A 25,299-nucleotide genomic window follows, 5' to 3' on the forward strand; every position below is an offset into this window, starting at 1 on the left:
CTGGGAAAACAGAAGATGGGCCAAGTGCCTGGGCTCCTGCACCGACATGGGAGACCTGGATGAAGCTCCTGGGTCCTGGCTTCAGTCTGGCCCAGTCCTAGCCATTGTGGTCATTTGGGGAGTGAACCAATGGATGGAAGATCTCTCTCTGTCTCTGCTCTCTCTGTAACTCTGCCTTTCAAATAAACATAAATAAATCTAAACAACAACAACAAAAGATCTACAATGGAAACAGAGGGTTTACTTTCAGTTGCCAGCGTTACCTGCAAAGAGCTCACAGTGCAGCAGTGTAGTCAAGGAATGTGTGTCAGCCCCCACCCACCAAGAAAGCACAAGCCCCACTGCTGCCCCTGCCAACTCAGAGAAACGCTCCTTCTCAACGTCGTAATTAGGAAGAAACGATAAGCTCATTATCACAGTAAGATTTTCCTACCACCATTTGTCCAAAAACACTCTTTTGTATCAATCTTTGTAATTTTATTCACACCTGATAAAAATGTGAGAGTTAGGAGTGAAATTCCAATGACGTAAGGAACTGTACAGACAGACCCCCCGTGCAGAGTCAAACTGCCTGTAAGTCAGAACATGGAGCCACCACAATTCCTTAGCACCTGTGCACGCGCACACACACACACGCACACACACACACACACCCTCTCTCTCTCCTGCACACACCCATACATAATTACAGGTGCTAAGTTCGGACATAAACCAGGGAGTCCCTCTTCCCTGGCATGTCGGGTCCTGGGAAGAAGGGAAAATGATTAATGAAAAGAAGCTGGAGCTGGAACTGCTCGACGCATCTCTCTGTTCTGCCAATGACTCAGAGAGACATCACGAAACCCCGGGGCAGTTATTCCCTTGGCACAAAACTAAATAGGCAAGAAGAAGGTCAAGATGGGGTTTAAATTAGTCTCAAGTTTAGATCCCTTTTAACACCACAAAAGGAGAGCAAGCAGGGGGAAAAAGATGGAAAAATTTAGCTATTTACACTCCAGGAAACAGGGAGGAAGAGACTTAAATGGTGAAACTTGATCTCCATTCCCCAACAGGCTGCAGCATGACCAACGCAAAACCAGCCCAGCCAGGCTGTTCGTGAGCTTTTCTGAACAGCACGATCTGCTTTTACTTTAGCTGGAAAGAGACAACGAAAAACGTTTTAGAGGAACAAGAGGGTCATTTAAACCGCATCCCCACTATACCAGTATTTGGGGCAAGATTACATCTACTTGTTCACACAGCTTGTCTACAGCTCTGAGAACTCGGAGCGGTGGCCCAGCCCCTATTCCTCTGCCTTTAGTCTTCTCGAGAGGACAAGTCAAACCTGAAGTATGGAAAATAGTGACTGAATCAAAGTGTGCTTTATATACAGTGGGACCACGGAGAAATTCCTATCAGCTCCGCAACGCCTCATTTTTGACATAGGTTTAAAAGGTTAAAATGTTAGTGTGTTTTGAGACTCTCCACTGACCCTATCAAAACACTAATAAGATAGAAAGCTACTGTCCCCTAGGGTTCCTCTCCAGTGCTCTTGGTAAACGGTGAGACGAGGAAAGGGGCAATGATCTCATGAACACAGAACACGGACACAGAGGAACACGCTGACCCCAAGGAAACTACTTTGGGTAAGACAAGACAATGGGGTAGAATTTTGCAGGCAGGAAAGACATTTCTCTGTACAAACTTCATGTCCCTAAAACAAAAGCAAGGTAAAGACAAGGCACTTAACACAGCCAAGTAATGTTCACATCCATTCACACTAAGACTGTTACCAAGAGCCCCCCCCCAGTGATCCCCTGGCCAACTACACTTCCCAGGTGCACCCGCAGAACTGAAGGAAACCCAAGCTCGCAGAACTGATGGTGGGATGCGGAATGTCAGCGGAGGAGCTTCGGAGGATGCAGAGGCAAGGAGTTCCCTTCTGGCCTCAGGTGAGAGGTTTGTTCCAGATTAGCCCAGTGAAATACTGACTTTCAACATGGTTGGCCTGAGAGTGTGACAACGCCTTCCTGGATGCTGCCGCCTCCTCTCCATTTTGATAAAGAGCAGTAACGGCTCCGGATGAAATCAGACACCAGTTATTAAATTCTCTCTCACTGGTGGTTATAGCAAATGTCTTCTAACAGATGCGGCTTGTCCCCAGTCTGCAGCAGAGTGACAGAGGACTGAGACAGGGCCAGAAGCGCCTGTTCTTTCTCAGCCCAAAGCCCTTCAGGCATACTCGATCCGAGCAGGGCCACAACTACCCTCATTCTTCCGCTCGGGGGACTGAGCCGTGGCCTTGGCTTCACTGCTCATTTCCAGAGGCTTAGCAGAGATGTAGTCCTTCACTTTGATCTCCATGTTCTTGGCTTTCAGTGTGGCCATGTGCAGCTTCTCCAGGAAATCTGGCATGCCTGTCAGGAGACAGGGGAATCTGGTTAAGCCGATATGCAAAATAGCAGTAGGCTCAAAATCAGGGCCCAACGTCTTCGGTGGCACACAGCCAGCTTTTTCTTATAGAGACCCCAGCCTGAATGACAACTCTGAGCGACAGCTGCGTTCCAGAATGAGTTACTATGTGTGGATTGCAAAAACAATCATAACCTATGATCCTTTGAAAAAGGGGTACTAGGGCTGGAGCTGTGGTGTAGTGGGTTAAACTGCCACCTGCAGCGCCGGCATGCCATGTGGGCACTGGCTCATGTTCCAGCTGCTCCAATTCCAATCCAGCTCCCTGATGGTACACCTGGGAAAGCAGCAAAATATGGCCCAAGCCTTTGGGCCCCTGCACCCATGTGGAAGACCTGGAAGAAGCTCCTGGCTTCAGATCGGCACAGCTCTGGCCTTTGCAGCCACTTGGGGAGTGAACCAGTAGATGGAAGACTGCTCTCTGCCTCTGCCTCTCCCTCTCTGTAACTCTACTTTTCAAATAAATAAATATATATATATAAAAAAAAAAAAAAAAGAGAGAGAGAGAGAGAGAGAAAAGGAATATTGATCAGACCATTTAGGCCCCAAAAGGCTCTCTTTCAGGCAATGAAAATGACCCAACAGTGGCTAGCTGAAATAGCTACCAATTCTATTTAGACAAATGTCAAACCAAACTAATTAATCTCTCATCTCCCCTGAGGTATAAGAAACTGCCTATAGAGAAGAAAAAAGGAAATCCCACGGGGGTTCTTTCAAAGACAAGGAACTGGAAGGGGACGGTGCAGGTACAGCTGTGACATACGGCCTTTGTTAAGACAGGTGGGAGCCCCTTTTCCTAGGTGACTGACCTACAATCATCACATTCTCCACCCTAGATCTTAAACAGTATCAAAGAAGAGTTTTAAATATATCAATGTAAACAGTCCGTATTTAAGCATCAAAGCAAATGTTTTAATAACTCCTGTGTTGGGGGGGTGGAAGCACTGTGGCATGCCAAGTGAAGCTGCCATCTATGACGCTGGCATCCCATAGGGGCAACGGTTCGAGTCCTGGCTACATCACTTCCATCCAGCTCCCTGCTAATGACCTAAGAAAAGCAGAAGATGGCCCAAGTGTTTGGGCTTCTGCCATCTATGTGGGAGATCCAGATCAATCTCCTGGCTTCAGCCTGGCCCCGCCTTGGCACTTGAAGCCATCTGGGGAGTAAAGCAGCAGATGGAAGACTTCTCTCTCTGTAACTCTTTTTAAAATAAATAAATAAATCTTGGGGGAAATAAAAAAAAAAAAAGAGACCAACCTCCTGGCACAAGCTCCATCCTGGAACCCTGTACTTTTCATGCCTTAAAATCTCACCCAGAGGTGTGACATCTTTGTAGTATTCAAGAATGAGTTGAGGGGGGTGGCACTGTGGCGCAGTGGATTAAGCTGCCGCCTGTAGTGCTAGCATCCCATTATGGGTGCCAGTTTGAGTCCTAGCTGCTCTACTTCTGATCCAGCTATCTGCTAATGCACCTGGGAAAACAGTGGAGGATGGCCCAAGTACTAGGGCCCCTAAATCCACGTGGGAGATCTAGAAAAAGCTCCTGTTTCTTGGCTTCAGCCTGGTCCATTCCCGGCTGTTGTGGCCATTTGGGAAGTGAACCAGCATATGGAAGCCCCTTCTCTGCTCTCCCTCTCTAACTCTGTTTTTCAAATAAATAAATAAAATAAATTTAAAAAAAAAAAAAAAAAAAAAAAAAAAAAGAGGGCCAGCACTGTGGCACAGCAGGTTAACGCCCTGGCCTGAAGCGACAGCATCCCATATGGTTCTAGTTCCCGGCTGCTCCTCTTCCGATCCAGCTCTCTGCTGTGGCCTGGGAAAGCAGTAGAAGATGGCCCAAGTCCTTGGGCCCCTGCACCCACAAGGGAGACCTGGAAGAAGCTCCTGGCCCCTGGCTTCGGATCGGCACAGCTCCGGCCGTTGCAGCCAATTACGGAGTGAACCATTGGATGGAAGATCTCTCTCTCTCTGCCTCTCCTCTCTCTCTCTGTAACTCTGACTTTCAAATAAATAAATCTTTAAAAAAAAAAAAAAAAAGTAAATCTTTAAAAAAAGAATGAATTGAGAGGCACCGTCAATTTCCCCAACAGAGCGCCAGTGAGACAAGTATTAATCCTTGTGCTGCCATTAAGATGGAGAAAAAAAATGCTCAGCTCTGGTTACAGGTCTTATGTGTATATCACTACTCACCACTGGAAACCATCCAACTAACACAGTAGCGAGGGAACACGGTCTGGGGATTGTCACTGTATGTTAACATGTAGTCGAAGCCATTCTGGAAAAGAAAAACAGCCAACATGAGGCTGTTCAAATTATTCACACCACCTCCACATGCAGGACTACAGAATCATCACGATCTAATTCTGAAGCAGGGAGTGCCCAGTCTTTACCCTGCTCAGAAACAGCTCCCGCTGAAAGCCTGGGAGACTGCTGTTCAGGGCAAGTCCTGCTTACAAGGCTGACCCTCGGCCCATCTGGCTCCCAGTCAACAGTTAACAGATAACGGTGGCTCCCTGTGCCCAGGCTATGCAAGCAACGTGGTTTATGCTAAATACAGGTTTTCCTTCAGAGGTCTGGAATTTGCTGTGTGCTATTGATCAACTCTCATTAAATATTCTGGGTGCTGAGTCTCTAACTGGCCTTCCCAGGTAGAAACATGGCACACGTATTGCTGCTGCATTTTCTGCCTCCCATGGACTCCTCCTGAGTCTTTTTTACTTACGATCCAGCTGTGTAGTTTTACTATGTCATTGTCAAAACTCCTCGCTGAAAAATGTGACTACATGCAGAGTCCTGTCAGTACTTCCAGCAAATCTTCAAACATGAGGGTAGTCTTGAGGACCTTAACACACATCCCCAGTGCCTGCCATTTAAAGGTCTTAATTTGGGGGCTGCGTTGTGGCACAGTAGGTTAAGCCTCCACAGGCAACATCAGCATCCCATATGGGCACCAGTTTGAGTCCCAGTTGCTCCCCTGCTGATCTAGCTCCCTCCTAATGCACCTGGGAAAGTAGCAGGGGATAGCCCAAGTACCTGGGGCCCTGAACCCATAAGGGGAGATCCAGATGAAGCTCCTGGATTTAAAAAAAAAGGGCAGTATGAATGAATCTCAATGCCTGGATCTTATCTGGATCCTGATTCAAATAAACCAACTAAAAAAATTTGTAGATTGTCAGGAAAATTTGTACTTGATAGTAAGGACTATGAGCAGTTATCCTGGGTGTGATTATGATACTAGGCTATATTTTCAATAATTACTTTTTGAGATAAACCCTTCCTTTCCAAGCACCTGAGTCTCTAGACATATCCTTGGCTCATTTCAATCCTTTGTCTCTAATTGAATTTTTTCTTCTATCCCCAGAGCCCTTCTTATTCTCTTCTATTTATTTAGTCTGCATTTGTACAGAAATTAACTGAAGTCCTACCTTTTTCATAAGGGCTTGCCATAAATATACAAAAAGAAAATTATTTGGTAATTCTTTTCATTTTCCCACCTCAACTAGAAGAAATATTTATTGGGTGCCTACCAGACGCAACACACTCTGTTAAGAACTAAATTGGGCCTTAGTTATCTCAGGGTCATGGTTTCTAAAGACAACCATGTTGGAACTCAAATCACATTTTTTCAAACAGAAAAACACAGACACAGTCCAAATTTCAAGAGCAACATAAGGGAATACAGCAGGGCCTATCTCCCTCCCACACTGTTCCCAGCCTCTCCTTCTTAAAGTTAACTTGACAGCAGGCTGACTTCCATCTTCTAAAACAAAGGACTTGCAAGTATTTTTTTAAAACAATTATTTATTTGAAAAGCAGAGTGACAGAGAGGGAGAGACAGAGATCATCCATTCATTCAAACTGGCACTCTGATGTGGGATACTGGCTGGCACTGCAAGTGGCAGCTTAACCCACTGTGCTGTAACGTGCTGGCCCTGCAAGCATTTTTAATTGCAGATAACCCTTTTTACATTGCGACCTAGTGCGCACGCTCTCTCTCTATCTCTCTCACACTCACACACACACACACACACACATTCATACATCCTTATGTAACCAAGAGTTTTAGGCCAGAGTTGTAGCACAGCAGGTTAAGCAGCCACCTGTGACACCAGAATCCCATATTTGAGTCCTGGCTGCTCCATTTCCTATCCAGCTCCCTGCTAATGCACCAAGGAAAACAGCAGAAGGTGGCCCTAGTATGTGGACCCCTGCCACCCACATGAAGACCATGATGGAGTTCCTGGTTCTTGACTTTGGCCTGGCCCAGCCCTGGCCATTGCAGCCATTTGGGGAATAAACAGCAATGGAAAATTTCTCAATCTCTCTCTCTCTCTCTCTCTCTCTCTCTCTCTCTCTAACTCTGCCTTTCAAATAAATGCATACAAAGACATCTTTAAAAAAAAAAAAAAAAGAGAGCTTTGGGGCCAGCACTGTGGCATAGTGGGCTAAGCCTCCACCTGTGGCACTGCCACCCAATATGGGTGCCAGTTTGTGCCCCGGCTACTCCTCTTCTGATCCAGCTCCCTGCTAATGGCCTGTAAAAGCAGTGGAAGATGGCTCAGGGGCTTGGGTCCCAGCCACCCACATGGGAGACTCAGATGAAGCTCCTGGCTCCAGTTTTGTTTTTTTTGTTTTTTTTTTTAAGATTTATTTTTATTTGAAAGTCAGAGTTATACAGAGAGGAGAGGCAGAGAGAGAGAGGCTAACCACTGTGATCATTTAGGGAGTGAGCCAGAAGATGAAAGATTTCTCTCTCTCTAACTCTGCCTTTCAAATAAATAAATAAATCTTTAAAATGGAAATACTTTATTATGTTTATTTTTTAAAATTTCATGAAATACATCACAGTTTCTTTTAAATTTATTCTTTTTTTCAACTGTTTATAATCCCCACAATTATTTTTTATTTTTATTTATTTTTATTTTTATAATTTAAAAAAAAAATTTTTTTTTTTGACAGGCAGAGTGGACAGTGAGAGAGAGAGACAGAGAGAAAGGTCTTCCTTTGCTGTTGGTTCACTCTCCAATGGCCGCCGCGGCCAGCGCGCTGCGGCTGGCGCATCGCCATCGCGCTGATCCGAAGGCAGGAGCCAGGTGCTTCTCCTGGTCTCCCATGGGGTGCAGGGCCAAAGCACTTGGGCCATCCTCCACTGCACTCCCAGGCCATAGCAGAGAGCTGGCCTGGAAGAGGGGCAACTGGGACAGAATCCGGCACCCCGGCCAATCCCCACAATTAAAACATTGAACTCGGCTGGCGCCGCGGCTCAATAGGCTAATCCTCCACCTGCAGCGCCGGCACACCGGGTTCTAGTCCCGGTCGCTCCTCTTCCTGTCCAGCTCTCCGCTGTGGCCCAGGAGTGCAGTGGAGGATGACCCAAGTCCTTGGGCCCTGCACCCGCATGGGAGACCAGGAGAAGCACCTGGCTCCTGGCTACGGATCAGCGTGGTGCACCGGCCACAGTGCGCCGGCCGCAGCGGCCATTGTGGGGTGAATCAACGGAAAAAGGAAGACCTTTCTCTCTGTCTGTCTCTCTCACTGTCCACTCTGCCTGTCAAAAAAAAAAATTTTTTTTTGAACTCGGGGCCAGCACTGTGGCGCAGTAGGCTAAGCCTCTATTTGTGGCACCCACATCCCATGAGTGCCAGTTCTAGTCCCGAGTCTTCTCCTTCTGATCCAGCTCTCTGCTACGGTCTGGGAGGGCAGTGGAGGATGGCCCAAGTGCTTGGGCCCCTGTACCCACGTGGGAGACCTGGAAGAAACTCCGGGCTCCTGATCAGCTCAGCTCCAGCCATTGCGGTCATTTGTGGGAAATGAACCAGCGGATAGAAGACCTTTCTGTCTCTCCCTCTGTCTGTAACTCTACCTCTCAAATAAATAAATAAAATCTTTAAAATAAATAAATAAAATATTGCACTAAGTTTAAAGAAATATTCAAGAAAGCTCACAAAATTTTCAAGAAGGCAGAAAGCATTAGTCCAACCCCCACAATTTCACAGACAAGAAGCACAAATCCAAAAAGGTGTTCCGTGCTCTGCCCACTTGAAGGATACCAAGGGTACAGACTCAAGAATCAGTGGCTATTATCTTCCAGTAACTATTCTCTGAGATAAAAGGGACCCAATGGATCATCACTTCTTTGTTCCTGGGGATCATCCAGATATTATCTCCAAAGCAGGGGTTTCCAAAACAGGGTACCAAACTAGCAGCATTAGCCTCTCCCTAGAAATTTTTTTTTAGGATTTATTTATTTGAAAGTCAGAGTTACTGGGAAGGAAAAAGGAAGGGAGGGAGGGAGGAAAGGAGAGAGGAAGGGAAGGAGGGAAGGAAGGAGAGAGAAATCTTCATCCACTGGTTCACTCTCCAAGTGGCCAAAATGATTGGGGCTGGGCCAGGCTGAAGCCAGGAGGCAGGAGCTTTTTCTGGGTCTCCCAGGTGGGTGGCAGGGGCTCAGGGACTTGGGCCATTCTCCAGTACTTTCTCAGGCACATCAGCAGGGAACTATATCAGAAATGGAGCAGCCAGGATTCAAACCAGACCTCATGCAGGATGCCAGCACTGCAGGTGGGTGGTTTAACCTACTGCATGACAGCACTGGCCCCCTGAGGATTGTTTTAAAAGCAAATTTCTAAGCCACATCCTAGACCTGCTGAATCAAAAACAGGTTAGGCCCAGCAATACATTCTAACAAGTTCCACTTGATTCTGACACACCAAGTTTGAGAACCTCTGCCTTATAATACCGTACCCTCCCCCTAGTTGCAGTAAAAGGCACTCCTTGAGATAACTGTAAAGCTAAGAGCACATTATCTCTTGGATGAAGTAAAACTCACCTCATCAAACGACTTGTGGGGACGGATAACCATCTGGGATTCGTACGATCTGACCCTGACAAATTCCGGAGACTCTGGCACGCTAGGGTGCTCCACGGCACTGGTGGGGGAAAGGGGAAGCAAACTCTTAGTGACATCTGGATATGAAACAGAGAAGGGGGATTCCTGAAGAGGTGGCTCCAACTATAAAGGTACTCAGAACAGAGGAGTCACGGAGATGAACACACACACACTTCGAAAAGTGAAATGAGTTCCTTTGGTATTGGCAACATATAGTTCACAAGGCTTTGTGTCAAAGACAACACTTCTTTTTAAAATTACCAACATTTAAAAAAAAAAAAAAAAAAAAAAAAAAAGGCCAGCGCCGCGACTCACTAGGCTAATCCTCCGCCTTGCGGCGCCGGCACACCGGGTTCTAGTCCCGGTCGGGGCACCGATCCTGTCCCGGTTGCCCCTCTTCCAGGCCAGCTCTCTGCTGTGGCCAGGGAGTGCAGTGGAGGATGGCCCAGGTACTTGGGCCCTGCACCCCATGGGAGACCAGGATAAGCCCCTGGCTCCTGCCATCAGATCAGCGCGGTGTGCCGGCCGCAGCGCGCTACCGCGGCGGCCATTGGAGGGTGAACCAACGGCAAAAGGAAGACCTTTCTCTCTGTCTCTCTCTCTCTCACTGTCCACTCTGCCTGTCAAAAATAAAAATATATAAATAAATAAAATAAAATTACCAACATTAAGGAACCAGTGGAAACTATTTAACAATTGTTCCTGTTGAAAAGTTCACCTGTCTTCAACATTCAGAGACAGAGCCCCCTCATCTTCAAAGGCTGGACAGATGGGTGCTGGCCACTCGGAAGCCTAGGGGGCTCACCAGGGCCTGAGAACATGCAAACTGACAGACACATAAGGGAGAAGTGCACGGCTGAGGAATTCGGCCAGAGCCACAGGTAGCCACACATACCGTGACACCAACACCATCACGTTGTTTTCCTCATCTACACTGTAGCGCCGAACGTAAACGTAATCCCGTGAGTACATTGGATACTAAAGAAACAGAGAGGCGGGATTAGCGTTCTGCATCACAGGACCTGACAGAAGTAAATCTAGAAGTGAAAGCACTCACAGGGAAATGGGTGACCCAGTGAAGAACCTCAGAGCCACTAACCACGTCCCTCTCGATCACCTCCAGCTTGATCACCAGGGCATCCCACTTTTTTCTGTACTCTGTGTCCAGCTGTGCAAAGAAAAAAGACAAGACCAAGATCGCAAACAAAGTGATCTGACCTAACAGTGCCAAAGTGAGAAAAACAGGGCTGTTGACATCTGGTTATTCTTCTAAAGTCCCTTCATATTGGCTAGTATCACTACATTCAAAGTCATTCTTAAAAAAGAAAAGGCAAACCAAAGAAGTATGTAAGAAAAAATACTGTAACAGACACATCTGGGGAAAATACTCGTATATAGTGATATAAACATGAAAGTGAGAAAATCCTAAAAAGTATTAACTAGACACCTCACATAAAAAAATCCAAGTAGTGTATTTTTCTTTGAAGTTTCTGGCATCACTAGCAACTGAGGGACTTCAAATGAAGACCAACATCTAAACCAACAAAAATTCAACACAAACTGATAAAATTCAGGGCTTAGAGGAAAGCGCACTTGCATGTTACCACCAGGTGTTACAATCAACAATTTTTACTAGTTACTGAAAGTCTGAAAAAACAAATGAAAACTCTAGTAAAGAAAAAATGTTTGTAGAACTCTGTGTCCACTTCCCCTTTTCACTTCTGTTTCAAACATTTCTCGTTATTCCAAAGATGGAGGCAGTTTTGAACAGATACTTTTTCATCTTTATTAAATAAATACCTTCACTATGGAAATGTTCCAGACCAAAAGCGGTTAAAAAGATGTGACCACTAAATATATAACCCAGATTGGTATCTGTTACCAGAGGAAAATGCTATAAAAGATACTATTGGGCCAATGGATAAAACTGGAATACAAAGAAAAGATTTCACACAAGTACTGTATCAATGTTCAATTAAGCAACTTTGATAATGTTACCATTAAAAGACTACATCTAGTTTCAGGCAATATAAACTGAGGGATTTAGGAATAAAAGACTATGATGTATTAACTCACCCTCAAACTTCAGAAAAAAACCAGTAATACCTCATGCAGTGAAGGGGCAGGCGTTTGGTCTAGTCCTTAGAGGCTGGGTAACATGCTCGTGTCCCACATCAGAGTACCTGGGTTTGATGTTTAGCTCCCAATTTCAGCCTCCTGCCCAGGCAGATCGGGGGGGTGGGGGGGGGGGAGGGGGGCCGCAAATGATGGCTTGGGTAGTTGGGTCCCTGCCACCCATGTGGAAGACTGAGCTTCTGGCCCTGGCTCCAGCTTTATCGCTTACGGCCACATGAGTGAAACAGCACATGACAGCTGTCTCCGTCTTTCTCTCTTGCATTAAAATTTGTTTTCAATAAACATTAATAAAATGTTAAAATACACTCCTCTGTCTGACCTGCCCAACAGTCCTATGAAGAGGCTAGAATTCGTCTCATTCCCACGGGAAAAATAATGAAATGTGGTTCCCCAGATGGTACATGATGCGAGAAGATAGGCTGGGAGACAGGGGACGTCCTGAAGTCAACGTCACCTGAATCAGAAATTATTCACATGACAGCAGTAACTTGGCCAGGAGGTTCAAATTTGGAGAGAAAAATTAACTCACCTGAACATTGAAGAACTGCCGGGGCGTCACATCTGTGTATGTTCCGAAAACTAGAATGACAAGAAAGAAGAAGGGATGCTGGCCATGCTCCTGTGACTACCTATTCCTATCACCTCACTGCAGTTCAACTCTCAGGAACCGACAGATCCTACAGGCAGGTTCAGAAACTGCAGGTTATACTGAGGCAGCAAAATAAGAGATTAAGAGATTATCAATAGCCAGGAAGACACGGAGACGTCTGTCTTCTGGGGAAAGAGAAACAACAAAGAGAACAGTTTAGGGAAGCCAGAAGTATGAGCAACAGATGTCCTGTGAGCCTGGGCCACCGTGGAACACACTTGAAAGGCAGTCATGCCAGGCTCACCTCGGTACTGGTAAAGGTGCGTGCCTGCAATTGGGCGCCGCCACAGCTTAAAATGTTTCTTATCCATCACCATCTCCCAGGGTTGCTCTTTGTCTTTCGAATCTTCATTCCCGCTTGTTTGGGATTTCGATTCCGGAGGGTGGTGCTCGACTGCAGAACTCTGAAATACACTTGACATTTCCTCCAACCGTTTCATCTCATTAATGGACCTGAGAGAAAAACAGACACGGTGCACAGAGCTATCAACCCAGTGAAATGAAGCATCCATACAAACAGTTGTGTAACAATTGGAATAGGTTTAAAATAGTATTCACAAATAAACAAAATTTTTAAAGGCAGGGGCAGGCTTGGCACAGTGGCAAGGACAACACTTGGGACACCTGTATTCTGCTTCTGAGGGACTAGGCTAGATGCCTGGCTATGGCTCCAGTTCCAGTTTCCTGGTGATATGACCCCTGGGAGGCAGCAAATGATGGCTCATGTGGCTGGGTGCCTGCCACCCACGTTAAAGATCCAGATTGAGTTCCAGGCTTCTGGCTTCAGCCTAATGTAGCTACAGCTGCTGCAGGCTTTTGGGAAGTGAACTAGCAGATAAGAAATCTCTCTTTGCCTTTCAAATAAATCAATACCATTTTTTAAAAAGATGTATTTATCTATGAGGCTGGTTTTGTGGCATAGTAGGCTAAGCCTCTGCCTGTGGCACCAGCACCCCATATGAGTGCCAGTTTATGTCCTGGCTGCTTCTCTTCAGATCCAGCTCTCTGCTTGGGAAAACAGTGGAAGATGGCCCAAGTCCCTGGGCCTCTGCACCCATAGGGGAGACCCGGAAGAATCTCCTGGCTCCTGGTTTTGTATTGGCCCAGCTCCAGCCATTGCAGCCATTTGGGGAATGAACCAGCAGGTGGGAGACCTTTCTGCCTCTGTAACTCTGTATTTCAAATAAATAAATCTTAAAAAAGAAAAAAATTACTCAGTGTAGTGAATAAAAACTGAGTTTCTGGAATTTAAATACTGGTCTAACAATCTTTAACTAGAACCTTAAATTCCTTAACTAGTTTCAAGTTTTGTTTTGTTTTTTTTTTTTTTAAGATTTATTTATTTATTTGAAAGTAAAGAGTTATACAGAGAGAGTGAGTGAGAGAGGTCTTCCATCCACTGGTTCACTCCCCAAATGGCCACAATGGCCAGGGCTGGGTCAGGAGCTTTCTCCAAGTCTCCTACATGGGTGCAGGGGCCCAAGTACTTGGGCCATCTTCCATTGCTTTCCCAGGCACATACGCAGACAGCTGGATTGGAAATAGAGTAGCCAGATCCTGAACCAGTGCCCATATGGAATGTAGGTATCACAGGTAGCAGCTTTACCCACGAAGTCACAGTGCCGGCCTCTAGTTTCTATTTATAAATCTATAAAATGGGGATTAGTAGGCTAAGCTTCCACCTGCAGTACTGGTATCCCATATGGGTGCCAGTTCGTGTCCCAGCTGCTCCTTTTCCAATTCAGCTCTTTGCTATGGCCTGGGAAAGCAGTGGAAGATGGCCTAAGTGCTTGGGCCCCTGCACCTGCGTGGGAGACCTAGAAGAGGCTCCTGGCTTCAGACACACTTAGCTCTAGCTGTTATGATCATTTGGAGAGTGAACCAGTGGCTGGAAGACCAACCAACCTACCTCCTCCCCGCCCCCCCCCCCCCCCCGGCTCTACCTCTCTCTGTAACTCTTTCAAATAAATAAAATAAATCTTCAAAAAAATAAATCTAAGAGTTTACTTCTGGATTGTCAATTTCATTCCAAGAATCTGTATGTCCATCCTTATGCCAGTACCATAACATCCTCCTTATTGTAGCTTTGTAATTTTTTTTTTTTTTTATTTGACAGGCAAAAATACAGAGAAGAGAGAGAGAGGAAAGAAGAAAAAAGAGAAAGAGAGAATCTCCCATCTGCTGGTCACTCCCCATATGGCCACACGGTCGGGGCTGGGCCAGGCTGCAGCTAGGAGCCAGGAACTTCTTCTGGGTCTCCCATGTGGTTGCAAGGCCCAACTACTTGACCATTTTCCACTGCCTTCCCAAGGTGTATCACCAGGGAACTGGATCGGAAGTGCAACAGTGAGGACTTAACCCAGCGCTGACATTGTAACCAGAGGCTTAACCTTCTATGCCCTAGCACCAGCCCCTGTAATATTTTTTTACAGATTTATTTGAAAGGCAGAGAGACAGAGATCTTCTACCTTCTGGTTTACTCCCCAAATGGCCTCCAAAGCTATGTCTGTGCTAGGCCAATGCCAGAAGCCAGAAACTCCATCCTGGTCTCCCACATGGGAGGCAGGGGCCCAGGTACCTAACCTACCTTCTGCTGTCTTCCTAGCAGGAAGTTGGATTGGAAATAGAGGAGCCAGGGCTCAAGTGCCAGCATTACAAGCAGCAGTTTAACCCAATGCACCACAAAGCAGACTCTCATAGTGTTTAATTAATTATTCATATTATTTATTTGTAAGGCATAGTGGGGGGAGAGGGGAAGAAGGAAGGGAGTGGGAGGCAGAGACAGATCTTCCACTAGATTACTCCTGAAATGTCCCCAACAGTTCAGGCTAGGCCACGCTGAAGCCAGGAGCTAGGAAGTCAATCCAGGTCTCCCACATGAGTAGTAATGACCCAACTACTTAAGCCATCACTGGCTCACTGGCTGATTCCTAGGGTGCACATTAGTAGGAAGCTGGAATCAGTAAAGCCAGGACCCAAACACAGCCACTCCAACATAGGATATGGATGCCCCAAGCAATGTCTTAACGGCCAAACAACTGCCCCTGCAATAAGCTTTTTAATCAAGAAAGGTGAGTCTTCATGGCATGTGGTACACGGTAAGGTTAAGTCACTGTATGGAGTGTGTGTTCAAGTCCCAGTTGCTCTGCTTCTGATCCATCTTACAACTAATGTGCCTGGGAAGGCAGAAGAATATGGCCCAAGTACTTGGGCCCCTGTCACTCATGTGGGAGTCCAGGATGGAGTTTCTGGTCCTGCTTTCAGCCTGGCCCAGACCTGACTGTTACAAACACTTGAGGAGTACACCAGCAGATGGAAGCGCTCTGTGTGTGTGTGTGTGTGCATATCTCCTATCGTTCTGCCTTTGAATAAATGAATAAACCTTTTCAAAAAACAAAGAATGGTAAGTCCTCCAATTTTGGTCTTTCCCAAGACTGTTTGAATTATTCTGAGTCTCTTTCATCTCTCAGTATTAGAATCTGTTTGTTTTCTTCTGCAAAATAACCTGCTAGAATTTTGATAAGAATCACAATGAATTTTGCAGATAAAATGAGTTAGCAATATTAAGTGTTCCAATACGGGGCCAGTGCTGTGGCATAAAAGGTTAAGCCTCCCCCTGCATCATCCAACATCCCATACGGGTGCTGGTTGGAGTCCTGGCAGCTCCACTTCCAATCCACTCCCTGCTAATGCACTTGGGAAAGCAGCAGAAGATGGCCCAAGTACTTGGGCCCCTATACCCATGTGGGAGACCCAGAAGAAGCTGCTGGCTCCTGGTTTCAGCGTGGCGCAGCCCCGGTCATTATAGCCATTTGGGGAATGAACCAGCAGATGGAAGATCTCTTTCTCTGTTTCTGGCTTTCCTCTCTAACTCTTTCAAATAAATAAATAAATCTTTAAAAAATAGTGTTCCATCCATGGACACCATACGTCTTCCCACTTGTTTAAGTCTTCTTTATCTTTTTAAAGATTCGTTTATAGTAAAAAAGATTTATTTATTGATTTGAAAGGCAGAATGACAAAGAGAGATCTTCTGACTGCTGGTTCACTCCCCAAATGTTTTTTCTTTCTTTTTTTTTTTTTTTAAAGATTTATTTATTTATTTGAAAGGCAGAGTTATACAGAGAAAGAGAGAGAGGTCTTCCATCCACTGGTTCACTCCCCAATTGGCAGCAATGTCCGAAGCTGCACCAATCCGAAGCCAGGAGCCAGGAGCTTCTTCCAGGTCTTCCATGCAGGGGTAGGGGACCAATGATTTGGGCCATCTTCCACTGCCTTCCCAGGCCATAGCAGAGAGCTAGAAAGGAAGTGCAGCAGCTGGGGCTCAAACTGGCACAGATATGGGATGCCAGCACTGTAGACGGTGGCTTTACTTGCTACACCAAAGCGCTGGCCCCCCAAATGGTTTTAACAGCTGGGGTTGAGCTAGGCTGAAGTCAGGAACCAGAAATTCCACAGGGTCTCTCATATGGGTGGCAGGCACTCGTGTATTTGAGGTGTCATCTGCTGCTTCCCTGGTCCACTGCAGGAAGTTGGATCAGAACCAGAGTAGGTAGGACTCCAGCTGGCACTCTGCTAAGGAATGCACACATCCTAAGCTATAGGTTAACACTGAGCTACAATGCCCTCACCTATGTCTTCTTCAATTTCTTTCAGTCTTTTAGGTGTCAGTGTTGTGGCACAGCAGGTTAAGCTGCCACCTGCAACGCCGGCAGTCCTGGCTGCTGCACTTCCCATCCAGCTCCCTGCTGAAGGCCTGGGAAAGAGCAGAGGGTGGTCCAAATGCTTAGGGCACTGTTCCTATGTGAGAGACCTGGAAAAAGCTCCTGGCTTCGACCTGGCCCAGCTGTTGCGGCCATTTGGAGAGTGAACCAGTGGATGGAAGATCTCTGTCTCTTCCACTCTCTAACTCTGCCTTTCAAAAAAATAAGCAAATCTTTAAATTAAAGGGGGGGGGGGGCCAACACTGTGGTGTAGGGGGCAAAGCTGCCATCATCCCAAATGGGCAATGGTACGAGACCTAGTAGCTCCACTTCTGATCCAGCTCTCTGCCATGGCCTGGGAAAGCAGTAGATAATGGCCCAATTGCATGGGTCCCTGCATCCACATGGGAGACCCTGAAGAAGCTCCTGGCTCCAGACTGGCCCAGCTCTGGTCTTTGTGGTCATTTGGGGAGTACACTAGTGGCTGAAGACTTTCTCTCTCTCTTGCTCTCTTTCTGCCTCTACCTCTTCAAATAAATAAACCTTAAAAAAAAAAGAGGAACCGGCACTGTGGCACAGGGGGTTAACGCCTTGGCCTGAAGCACTGGCATCCCAAGATGCCGGTTCGAGACCCGGCTGCTCCACTTCTGATCCAGCTCTCTGCTGTGGCCTGGGAAAACAGTGGAAGATGGCCCAAGTCCTTGGGCCCCTGCACCCATGTGGAAGACCTGGAAGAAGCTCCTGGCTCCTGGCTTCAGATTGGCGCAGCTCCGGCCATTGCGGCCAATTGGGGAGTGAACCATCAGATGGAAGACCTCTCTCTCTCTCTCTCTGCCTCTCCTCTCTCTGTGTAATTCTTTCAAATAAATAAATAAATCTTTAAAAACAAATAAGAAAAAGAAAATTGTTTCACCCTTTAAAAAAGTCTTAAATTAAAAGTTGCAAAACAAATTGACAGTTGGTATTGCAAACTGGTTAAGTACAGAAATAGTGATGGAACCTTTGAGTACACAATAAAATCTTGAAGAAAAGAAAGCAAAAGCAAAACCACAGCTAGAAGTGTCCAGAGAACAATTCAGTCATCGCGTGGCATCAATTAAGGCATTTTTCAGGGTGAGCAGAGCATCCTTCCATAGTAAGTAAGCAGCACTCCTCAATGTCATTCTTATCACATTATGAAGATGGGCAAAAATGTTTCCACTGGTGGAATGTCTTATTCAAATATCAGGGTGGGGTCAGCTCCGTGGCTTCACAGGCTAATCCTCCGCCTTGCGGCGCCGGCACACCAGGTTCTAGTCCCGGTTGGGGCACCGGATTCTATCCCAGTTGCCCCTCTTCCAGGCCAGCTCTCTGCTATGGCCTGGGAAGGCAGGGGAGGATGACCCAAGTGCTTGGGCCCTGCACCAGCATGGGAGACCGGGAGAAGCGCCTGGCTCCTGGCTTTGGATCAGCGAGATGCGCCGGCTGCAGCGGCCATTGGAGGGTGAACCAACGGCAAAAAGGAAGACCTTTCTCTCTGTCTCTCACTATCCACTCTGCCTGTCAAAAAAAAAAAAAAAAAAAATCAGGGTGGGGGCCGGCGCTGTGGCTCAACAGGCTAATCCTCCGCCTAGCGGCGCCAGCACACCAGGTTCTAGTCCAGATCAGGGCGCTGGATTCTGTCCCAGTTGCCCCTCTTCCAAGCCAGCTCTCTGCTATGGCCAGGGAGTACAGTGGAGGATGGCCCAAGTGCTTGGGCCCAGCAACCCATGGGAGACCAGATAAGCACCTGGCTCCTGCCTTCGGATCAGCGCGGTGCACCGGCTGCAGCGGCCATTGGAGGGTGAACCAACGGCAAAGGAAGACCTTTCTCTCTGTCTCTCTCTCTCACTGTCCACTCTGCCTGTCAAAAATAAAAAAAAATTAAAAAATAAAAATATCAGGGTGGGGCCGGTGGTTTGGCGTAGCAGGTAAAGCCGCCGCCTGCAGTGCCGGCATCCCATATGGGCGCCGGTTCAAATGCCGGCTGCTCCACTTCCGATCCAGCCCCCTGCTATGGCCTGGGAAAGCAGTGGAAGATGGCCCAAGTCCTTGGGTCCCTGCCCCCACGTGGGAGACCCGGAAGAAGCTCCTGGCTTCGGATCGGCCAGCTCTGGCCATTGCGGCCAACTGGGGAATGAGCCAGTGGATGGAAGACCTCTCTCTCTCTCTGCCTCTCCTTCTCTCTCCATGTAACTGTTTCAAATAAATAAATAAATATTTTTAAAAATATCAGGGCTCATACAAGAATTACATAGTCAGTAAGGTTTTAAGAAAATTAATGACTAGCATCGACAAACTTCTAAGACCCAAGGTGACACAGAGCTTCCGACCTACTCCTCTATCAGGCTCTCCTATATAATTAAAGATCACTAGGTGGCTTTGATTAAAATTATGAGGCTAAGTCCCTGAGGAGGGATGGATAATCATTTGTGAAGGCATGACATTCACTCCTTGAACAGCACCGTACGAACGCTGGGGCAGACTGCATCACAAAAATGTAAATGATCAACACTGCTATTCTGTCCCAAGGTGTAAGCGTCCTTGAAAGGTCTCAACTTCTAAACGCTAACATGACAGACACGTTTAGTATACAGGAACACGGTGACTCATTATCATCTATGTGGAGACAAGCAGAGCCTCTCATTATACACCCTTTAGCCTGCTGTGCCAAATCTTGTTTGGGTGGCATGGGTGACTAAACCTTCACAACTAAGAGACTTAGCTAACAAGGAGAGGAATGGAGGACAAAAGAGATTATTCCCAAAATAGTAATGAAATGAGATTAGCAAAAGGATGAAGCAAAGACAGTCAATGCTTCCCTTTCTTTGAAAGGAAAATCACGACAATATTTGAGACAGGTTAGATTGAAAGCTATGGAAACTGGAGGCACACAACAAAGGACAGTGTTCAGCACATCTAGGGGTCCTGCCCCTCAGCACAGGGCTTGCTACAAGGCTCCAAAATGACTCAAATAAAGCCATTCCCACAACCAGGAATTCCAATAAGACAAATGCCTCACTTCTCAGTATCCCTTTCCCAAATTCCAAACTGATGTCACAATCAGAGATTCTCATGTGCTACAGAGAGAGAACACACCTAGAAACACCAACTAGTTTGTGGCAATAATACCCTGGAAGATAGAAATGGGAAAAAAGCCAGCTTTCCTTATGAAACTTTATTGGCACATACTCCAATTTCTAGAGCAATGAACTGTAACTTAAAAAAAAAAAAAAAAAAAAAAAGAAGAGGTTAATGGAACATTTTCTCCCAGCCTTTATTTCTTAACATCCTTCCTCTTTTTGTTCCTGTAATTTTTTTTTTTAACTGTTCCAAAGCAATCAAATTGTACTGCTGTATTTTTCCATAAGATTTGCCTTGGGCTCACAGAATGCCAACAAGCACCAAAAATAGTATTGAAGCTATTTTGTTTGACTGTTTAATTGAAGCCAACTGGTAAGAATACTAGAGCAAGTATTAACAGATCTGGTTTCTACATCTGGCCTCAGCAGCAGGTCAAAATCACTTTGTACAGATAACTACTTCTCTTGGATTTTTCTTGCTGTTGCATGATCAGTAAGAGTCTATTTGGTAGGGATGTTCTTACAAAAAAGCCAGGTTACTGTTTTTCATTCTGAATGGAAACTCTATTGGAGTGTTATTTACATAAGAAAATCCAAAGCCACTTTAAGGCATACATTCAAGAAGATACCCAGAACACTCCATCACATGTCTAACCAGGACACCAGGACAAGTGGGTACAGAAACAGCAGAGATAAGCCAAAGGCTGTGATTTAGGGGCCATGTGACAATCATGTTCTTCTTCCATCAAGAATCACAGAAATGCACTGGACCTGAGACATACATCTAACTGTGCTCCATTCTCAAAGCTACTCCAAGTCATCTCATAAAATAAACAAAATTTAGTATGTTCTGAAGCGTCCACCTCAGTAGTGTTGAAGCAAACAGAATACTTAAACATGAAGCAAAAACTTAATCTGCACTCAGAATGTTTTACTCAATAAAATACAAACATGACAAGCTATCAAACAAAGTCCTAAGGAACTATAGTACAACCAAGATCTATAAGGGGGCTTTGAAATGTTCATGAAAAATGGAATTTAAAAAACTAGCTCATTTCAGGGCAAAAAAGTTCTCAAATGCATGCAGTTTTTTGTAAAACACATTTTCCATGAACTTTTTGAAGATCCCTTAGGGCTGACTTGCCTGTCAAGGTGACCGATGTGTTAAGATCCTTCCAGATGGACAATCTGATCAAATTTTAAGTATATGAACTGGACAGCAGAGTGTCAAATGAAGGCCTTGACTCTAACAACTCGAAGAAGGTCAAGAGGCAGCTGTCAGTGTTCTCACTGACCTTCATCTAAACTCTGGAAATTCCAAAACTGCTTAACCCAGAACAATGGTTCTTTAGTTGGTTTAGAACCAAGAGTGCTGGGGCTGGCATTGTGGCTTGGCAGGTTAAGCCTCCGCCTGTGACACCACCATCCCTTACAGGCGCCAGTTCATGTCTCAGCTGCTCCAATCTGATCCAACTCCCTGCGAATGGCCTGGAAAAAGCAGCAGAAGATGGCCCAAGCATCTGGGCCCCTGCCACCCACGTGAGAGACATGGAAGAAACTCCCAGCTTCAGCTTGGCCCAGCCCTGGCCCTTGCAGCTATTTGGGGAATGAACCAGTGGGTGGAAGATGGCTCTCCTTCTCTCTCTGTAACTCTTTCAAATAAATAAATAAATCTCTTTTTAAATTAAGATTCATTTGTTTATCTGAAAGGCAGAGTTACAGAGAGGCAGAGGCACAGAGAGAGAGAGAGAGAGGTCTTCAATCCTCTGGTTCACTCCCCAAATGGCTGCAACAGCCAGAGCTGGGCTGATCTGAAGCCAGGAGCCTGGAGAGTCTTCCAGGTCTCCCACGTGGGTGCAGGGGCCCAAGCACTTGAGCCATCCTCTACTGCTTTCCCAGGCCATAGCAGAGAGCTGGATTGGAAGTGGAGCAGCTGGAACTTGAACTGTTGCCCATATGGGATGCTAGCACCACAGGTGGCAGCTTTACCCGCTATGCCACAGCACCAGCCCCCAAATAAATAAATGTTTAAAAAAAAAAAAAAGCCGGCACCGTGGCTCAACAGGCTAATCCTCCGCCTTGCGGCGCCGGCACACCAGGTTCTAGTCCCGGTCGGGGCACCGATCCTGTCCCGGTTGCCCCTCTTCCAGGCCACCTCTCTGCTGTGGCCAGGGAGTGCAGTGGAGGATGGCCCAAGTGTTTGGGCTCTGCACCCCATGGGAGACCAGGAGAAGCACCTGGCTCCTGCCATCGGAACAGCGCGGTGCGCCGGCCGCAGCGCGCTACCGCGGCGGCCATTGGAGGGTGAACCAACGGCAAGGGAAGACCTTTCTCTCTGTCTCTCTCTCTCTCACTGTCCACTCTGCCTGTCAAAAAAAAAAAAAAAAAAAGTTTTCTTTCCAGGGTCAGCTTTGTGTAAGCCCACTGTTTACATCAATGCTGGCACCCCACATCACAGCACTGGTTCAGGTATGGGCTGCTCTGCTTCCAATTCAGCTCCCTGCTAATGTGCTTGAGAAGGCAGAGAAAGATGGTCCAAGTACTTGGGCCCTTGCCACCCATACTGGAGGCCTGGATGAGAGCTTCTGGCTCCTGGCCTGGTCTGGCCCAGCCCCAGCCATTGCAGTCATTTGAGGAATGAACCAGCAGATGGAAAACCTTTCTCTGTCACTCTACCTTTCAGACAAATAAATCTTAAAAAAAAAAAAAAAAAAAAAAAAAAGCTTTCCATTATTTTACTTCTCACATCTGAGAATATTGGATTAGAACAAATGGCCAAGTAGCAAAAAATGCTAACAAAAACTAGGCAAAGTAACTATCATGCTTTAATATCTTGCCTTTTTAATGAGTAAGGGTGCTTGTGGTTATGATTTTAAACTGCCTCTGTAAAAGTCACCTTTCTTGCCAGGTGAGGTAGTCCCAGTTCTCAGGATAGACTTGTATTTACCCACAATTCATAACGCTGCACAGCTGGCATCTGGCCGCTGCACTTCCCAAATGGCCACGGTATAAATTTTATTGAGGTATTTCCATTTTTAACCTAACAAAAAATGTGGACTAACAGGTTGTCTTCCTGTTAAAGAAATACCTAGAACAGACCGACCCATTTGAGATCTATCTGGGGGAGGAGACTGTCCCTCATTCCTAAAATCACAGTTGTAGATATTAGGGTGGAGTGTTTGTGTGGAAGGGAGTCACCGTTTAAGGATGCCTGTTAAGAAGAAAATACATTTTAAAGCAAGGGCTAAAGAAAAAAAAAAAAAAATTCCCCACGAGATTAGCTAACAAATGCAATCAACGATACTGGACTTTTCAAGAGCAAGTTCAGAATCTTAACAACACAGTATCCCCAAAGTTCCAGGTACAACAGCACAAACCTGACCTAATTCCTAAAGTTTAAAAGGTCTGGGCTACTGATCTGTGCAAGCAGGGCAAAATCCTTCGCAGCCTCTTAATTCTGTCACACCGGCAGAGAGTGACGGAGCGCTCTGCGGGCGTTTCTCACAAGGCCTGCCTCCCATCTGGAGTGCAGTCATTCCGAAAACTGCAGACCTACACCGCAGATCGGGATGAAAACCTGTTGTGGACCTGCGCCTTTCCGGGCGTGTTAAAGATTATGTGGACAATGGCCTCGCCGCCTCCCATAGCGAATATCGAATTGCAATCTCGTTCCGTGGAAGCGTCACGCTCCCCACTGAGGTCTCCCTCCTACCCTCGCCCACGCTTCCAGTTCGTATTTCTACCCCGACAAAGCAACTGATCGCAGGCAATAAACAACCCGGTTTGCCAAGTCAGCTTCAACCTACTGCACCCCACTTAAAGGACCACAGGGCAGCCTCCAGGGTTCGCAAGTTGCAACTCCCAGCCCCAGCCGACCGACCCCCAGCCCCACCGCCCAGGCACCAACGACCACGCCGGCGGGCCCACCTCTGCAACTCCTCCTCCTGGATCCTCTCCTCGTCCCACACGAAGACCCCGGCGAGCGCCGCCATCAAGGCAGAGGCATGGCCGGGGCGGCCGCGCAGCCGGCGCCACAGGCGTCCGAGCAGGACGCAGCGCGAGCTGTCCGAGTAGAGGCGGCCGTAGAGCTGCGCGATCTGCTGCGCGCGCCGCACGCGCAAGCCCGTCACGAAGCGGCACTGATTGGCCAGCAGGCCCAGCAGGCCCCCGCCCCGCGCGCCCGCCAGCCAGGCCGCCAGGGAGGCCGGCGGCCTCCGCGGGAACATGTCGCCGGCGCCGCTGTCCGCCGCGAGCCAGGAGCAGCCGTCCGCCGAGTCCCCCTAGCTCGCGGGCCCCGAGCGCGTCTCACGGTCCCGAGGCCAGGAGCCGCCTCTCATCCCTCTGCAGCCACCGCTGGAGGAAGAGTCCCCTCGGGAGACAGAGCGGCAGGTGATGGGCCTGCGACTGCTGCATGAGGAGCCCTCTGGCTCCTCAGCGTCGCCCAGGGGACATCTGGGGCCGTGGTGGAGGACGCGCGGGAAGCGGCGAGGCGGGAGGCCCTAGCCCGGCAGTAGGCAAGGTCCTCGGCGTTCCGTGTCCGCCACACGCGCCGCTAGCTCGCAACCTACTCTTGGTCTCCGCTGCTCGGGCACTGATTGGACGCGGCCTGTGCTCCCGAGTGCTGATTGGCGCTTCCAAGTGCTCGTCACCTCGCGCTCCCACCCCTTCGCGCCGCGCGCTGGGGCCGCCCACCAGCAAGGTAGGTGGCGCCGCGACGAGCGGCCAGTCAAGGGCGCCTGGGAGAGTGACCCTCGGACCCCGCCGCCGCCGCCGCCATTTCGGACCGCCCCGACCCCGCCCCTCGACCAGGTGCCTGTTAGAATCTTGCTCGGTGTTCAGTTGTTCTGCGGGGCGGGGGACCGTCTCCCCAGTTTCTAGTGAGAGGCCAGGTAGGGGTGGCGCTTGCAGGGCGCTGGGAGCATCCCGGGCTGGGGTGGGGGCGGCGGTGACGTCTCCGAGGACCCCACTCAGACCTGGCGGGGGTTGGCATCCAGACCTGGCACTGCCTCCCTGCCCGGGAGCGCCTGGAATATCCGCGGCGCCGAGGTGGTTCCGAAGGATGAGGATCGGGGTTCGGAGCGCTCATCTCTGGCGCTTGGAACCCCGCGGCCAGAGAGGGCACCGGACGCGGCACAGCCAGCCAGCCACGTGGGCAGGTGGCCCGGCGCAGTTTGAAAATGCGGCGGAGCCCTGTGGCGGGCAGAAGGAGGATCGTGGCTGCCCCACGCCTGCTGCCCCAAGGTGACAGCGAGGACTGTAAACAAGTTTCTTAAAACTTGCCTGGAATCACACATGCGCAGTGGTTTCCAAGGGTGTTAAGTTACTCTTCTGTATCCAGCCACCTTGAAACACAACTGCTGGGTTTCCAA

At 47.7% G+C, this 25,299-nt stretch overlaps 1 protein-coding gene across 1 annotated transcript; it reads right to left on the reverse strand.

The window, feature by feature from the left end:
* Positions 1–215: 215 nt before the first annotated feature.
* Positions 216–24,246, reverse strand: STARD7 (StAR related lipid transfer domain containing 7). The gene is made up of 8 exons (XM_062209877.1): positions 23,858–24,246; positions 12,371–12,579; positions 12,007–12,056; positions 10,399–10,509; positions 10,237–10,319; positions 9,282–9,381; positions 4,643–4,727; positions 216–2,396 (listed from the first exon to the last, which is right to left on the reverse strand). Exons 1-8 carry the CDS (start codon positions 24,154–24,156, stop codon positions 2,212–2,214), a joined length of 1,122 nt encoding a protein of 373 aa, XP_062065861.1. The 5' UTR covers positions 24,157–24,246; the 3' UTR covers positions 216–2,211.
* Between the last annotated feature and the right edge of the window lie 1,053 nt (positions 24,247–25,299).

The sequence above is a fragment of the Lepus europaeus genome, chromosome 13 (assembly GCF_033115175.1).
Source record: "Lepus europaeus isolate LE1 chromosome 13, mLepTim1.pri, whole genome shotgun sequence".
Classification (NCBI taxonomy): domain Eukaryota; kingdom Metazoa; phylum Chordata; class Mammalia; order Lagomorpha; family Leporidae; genus Lepus; species Lepus europaeus.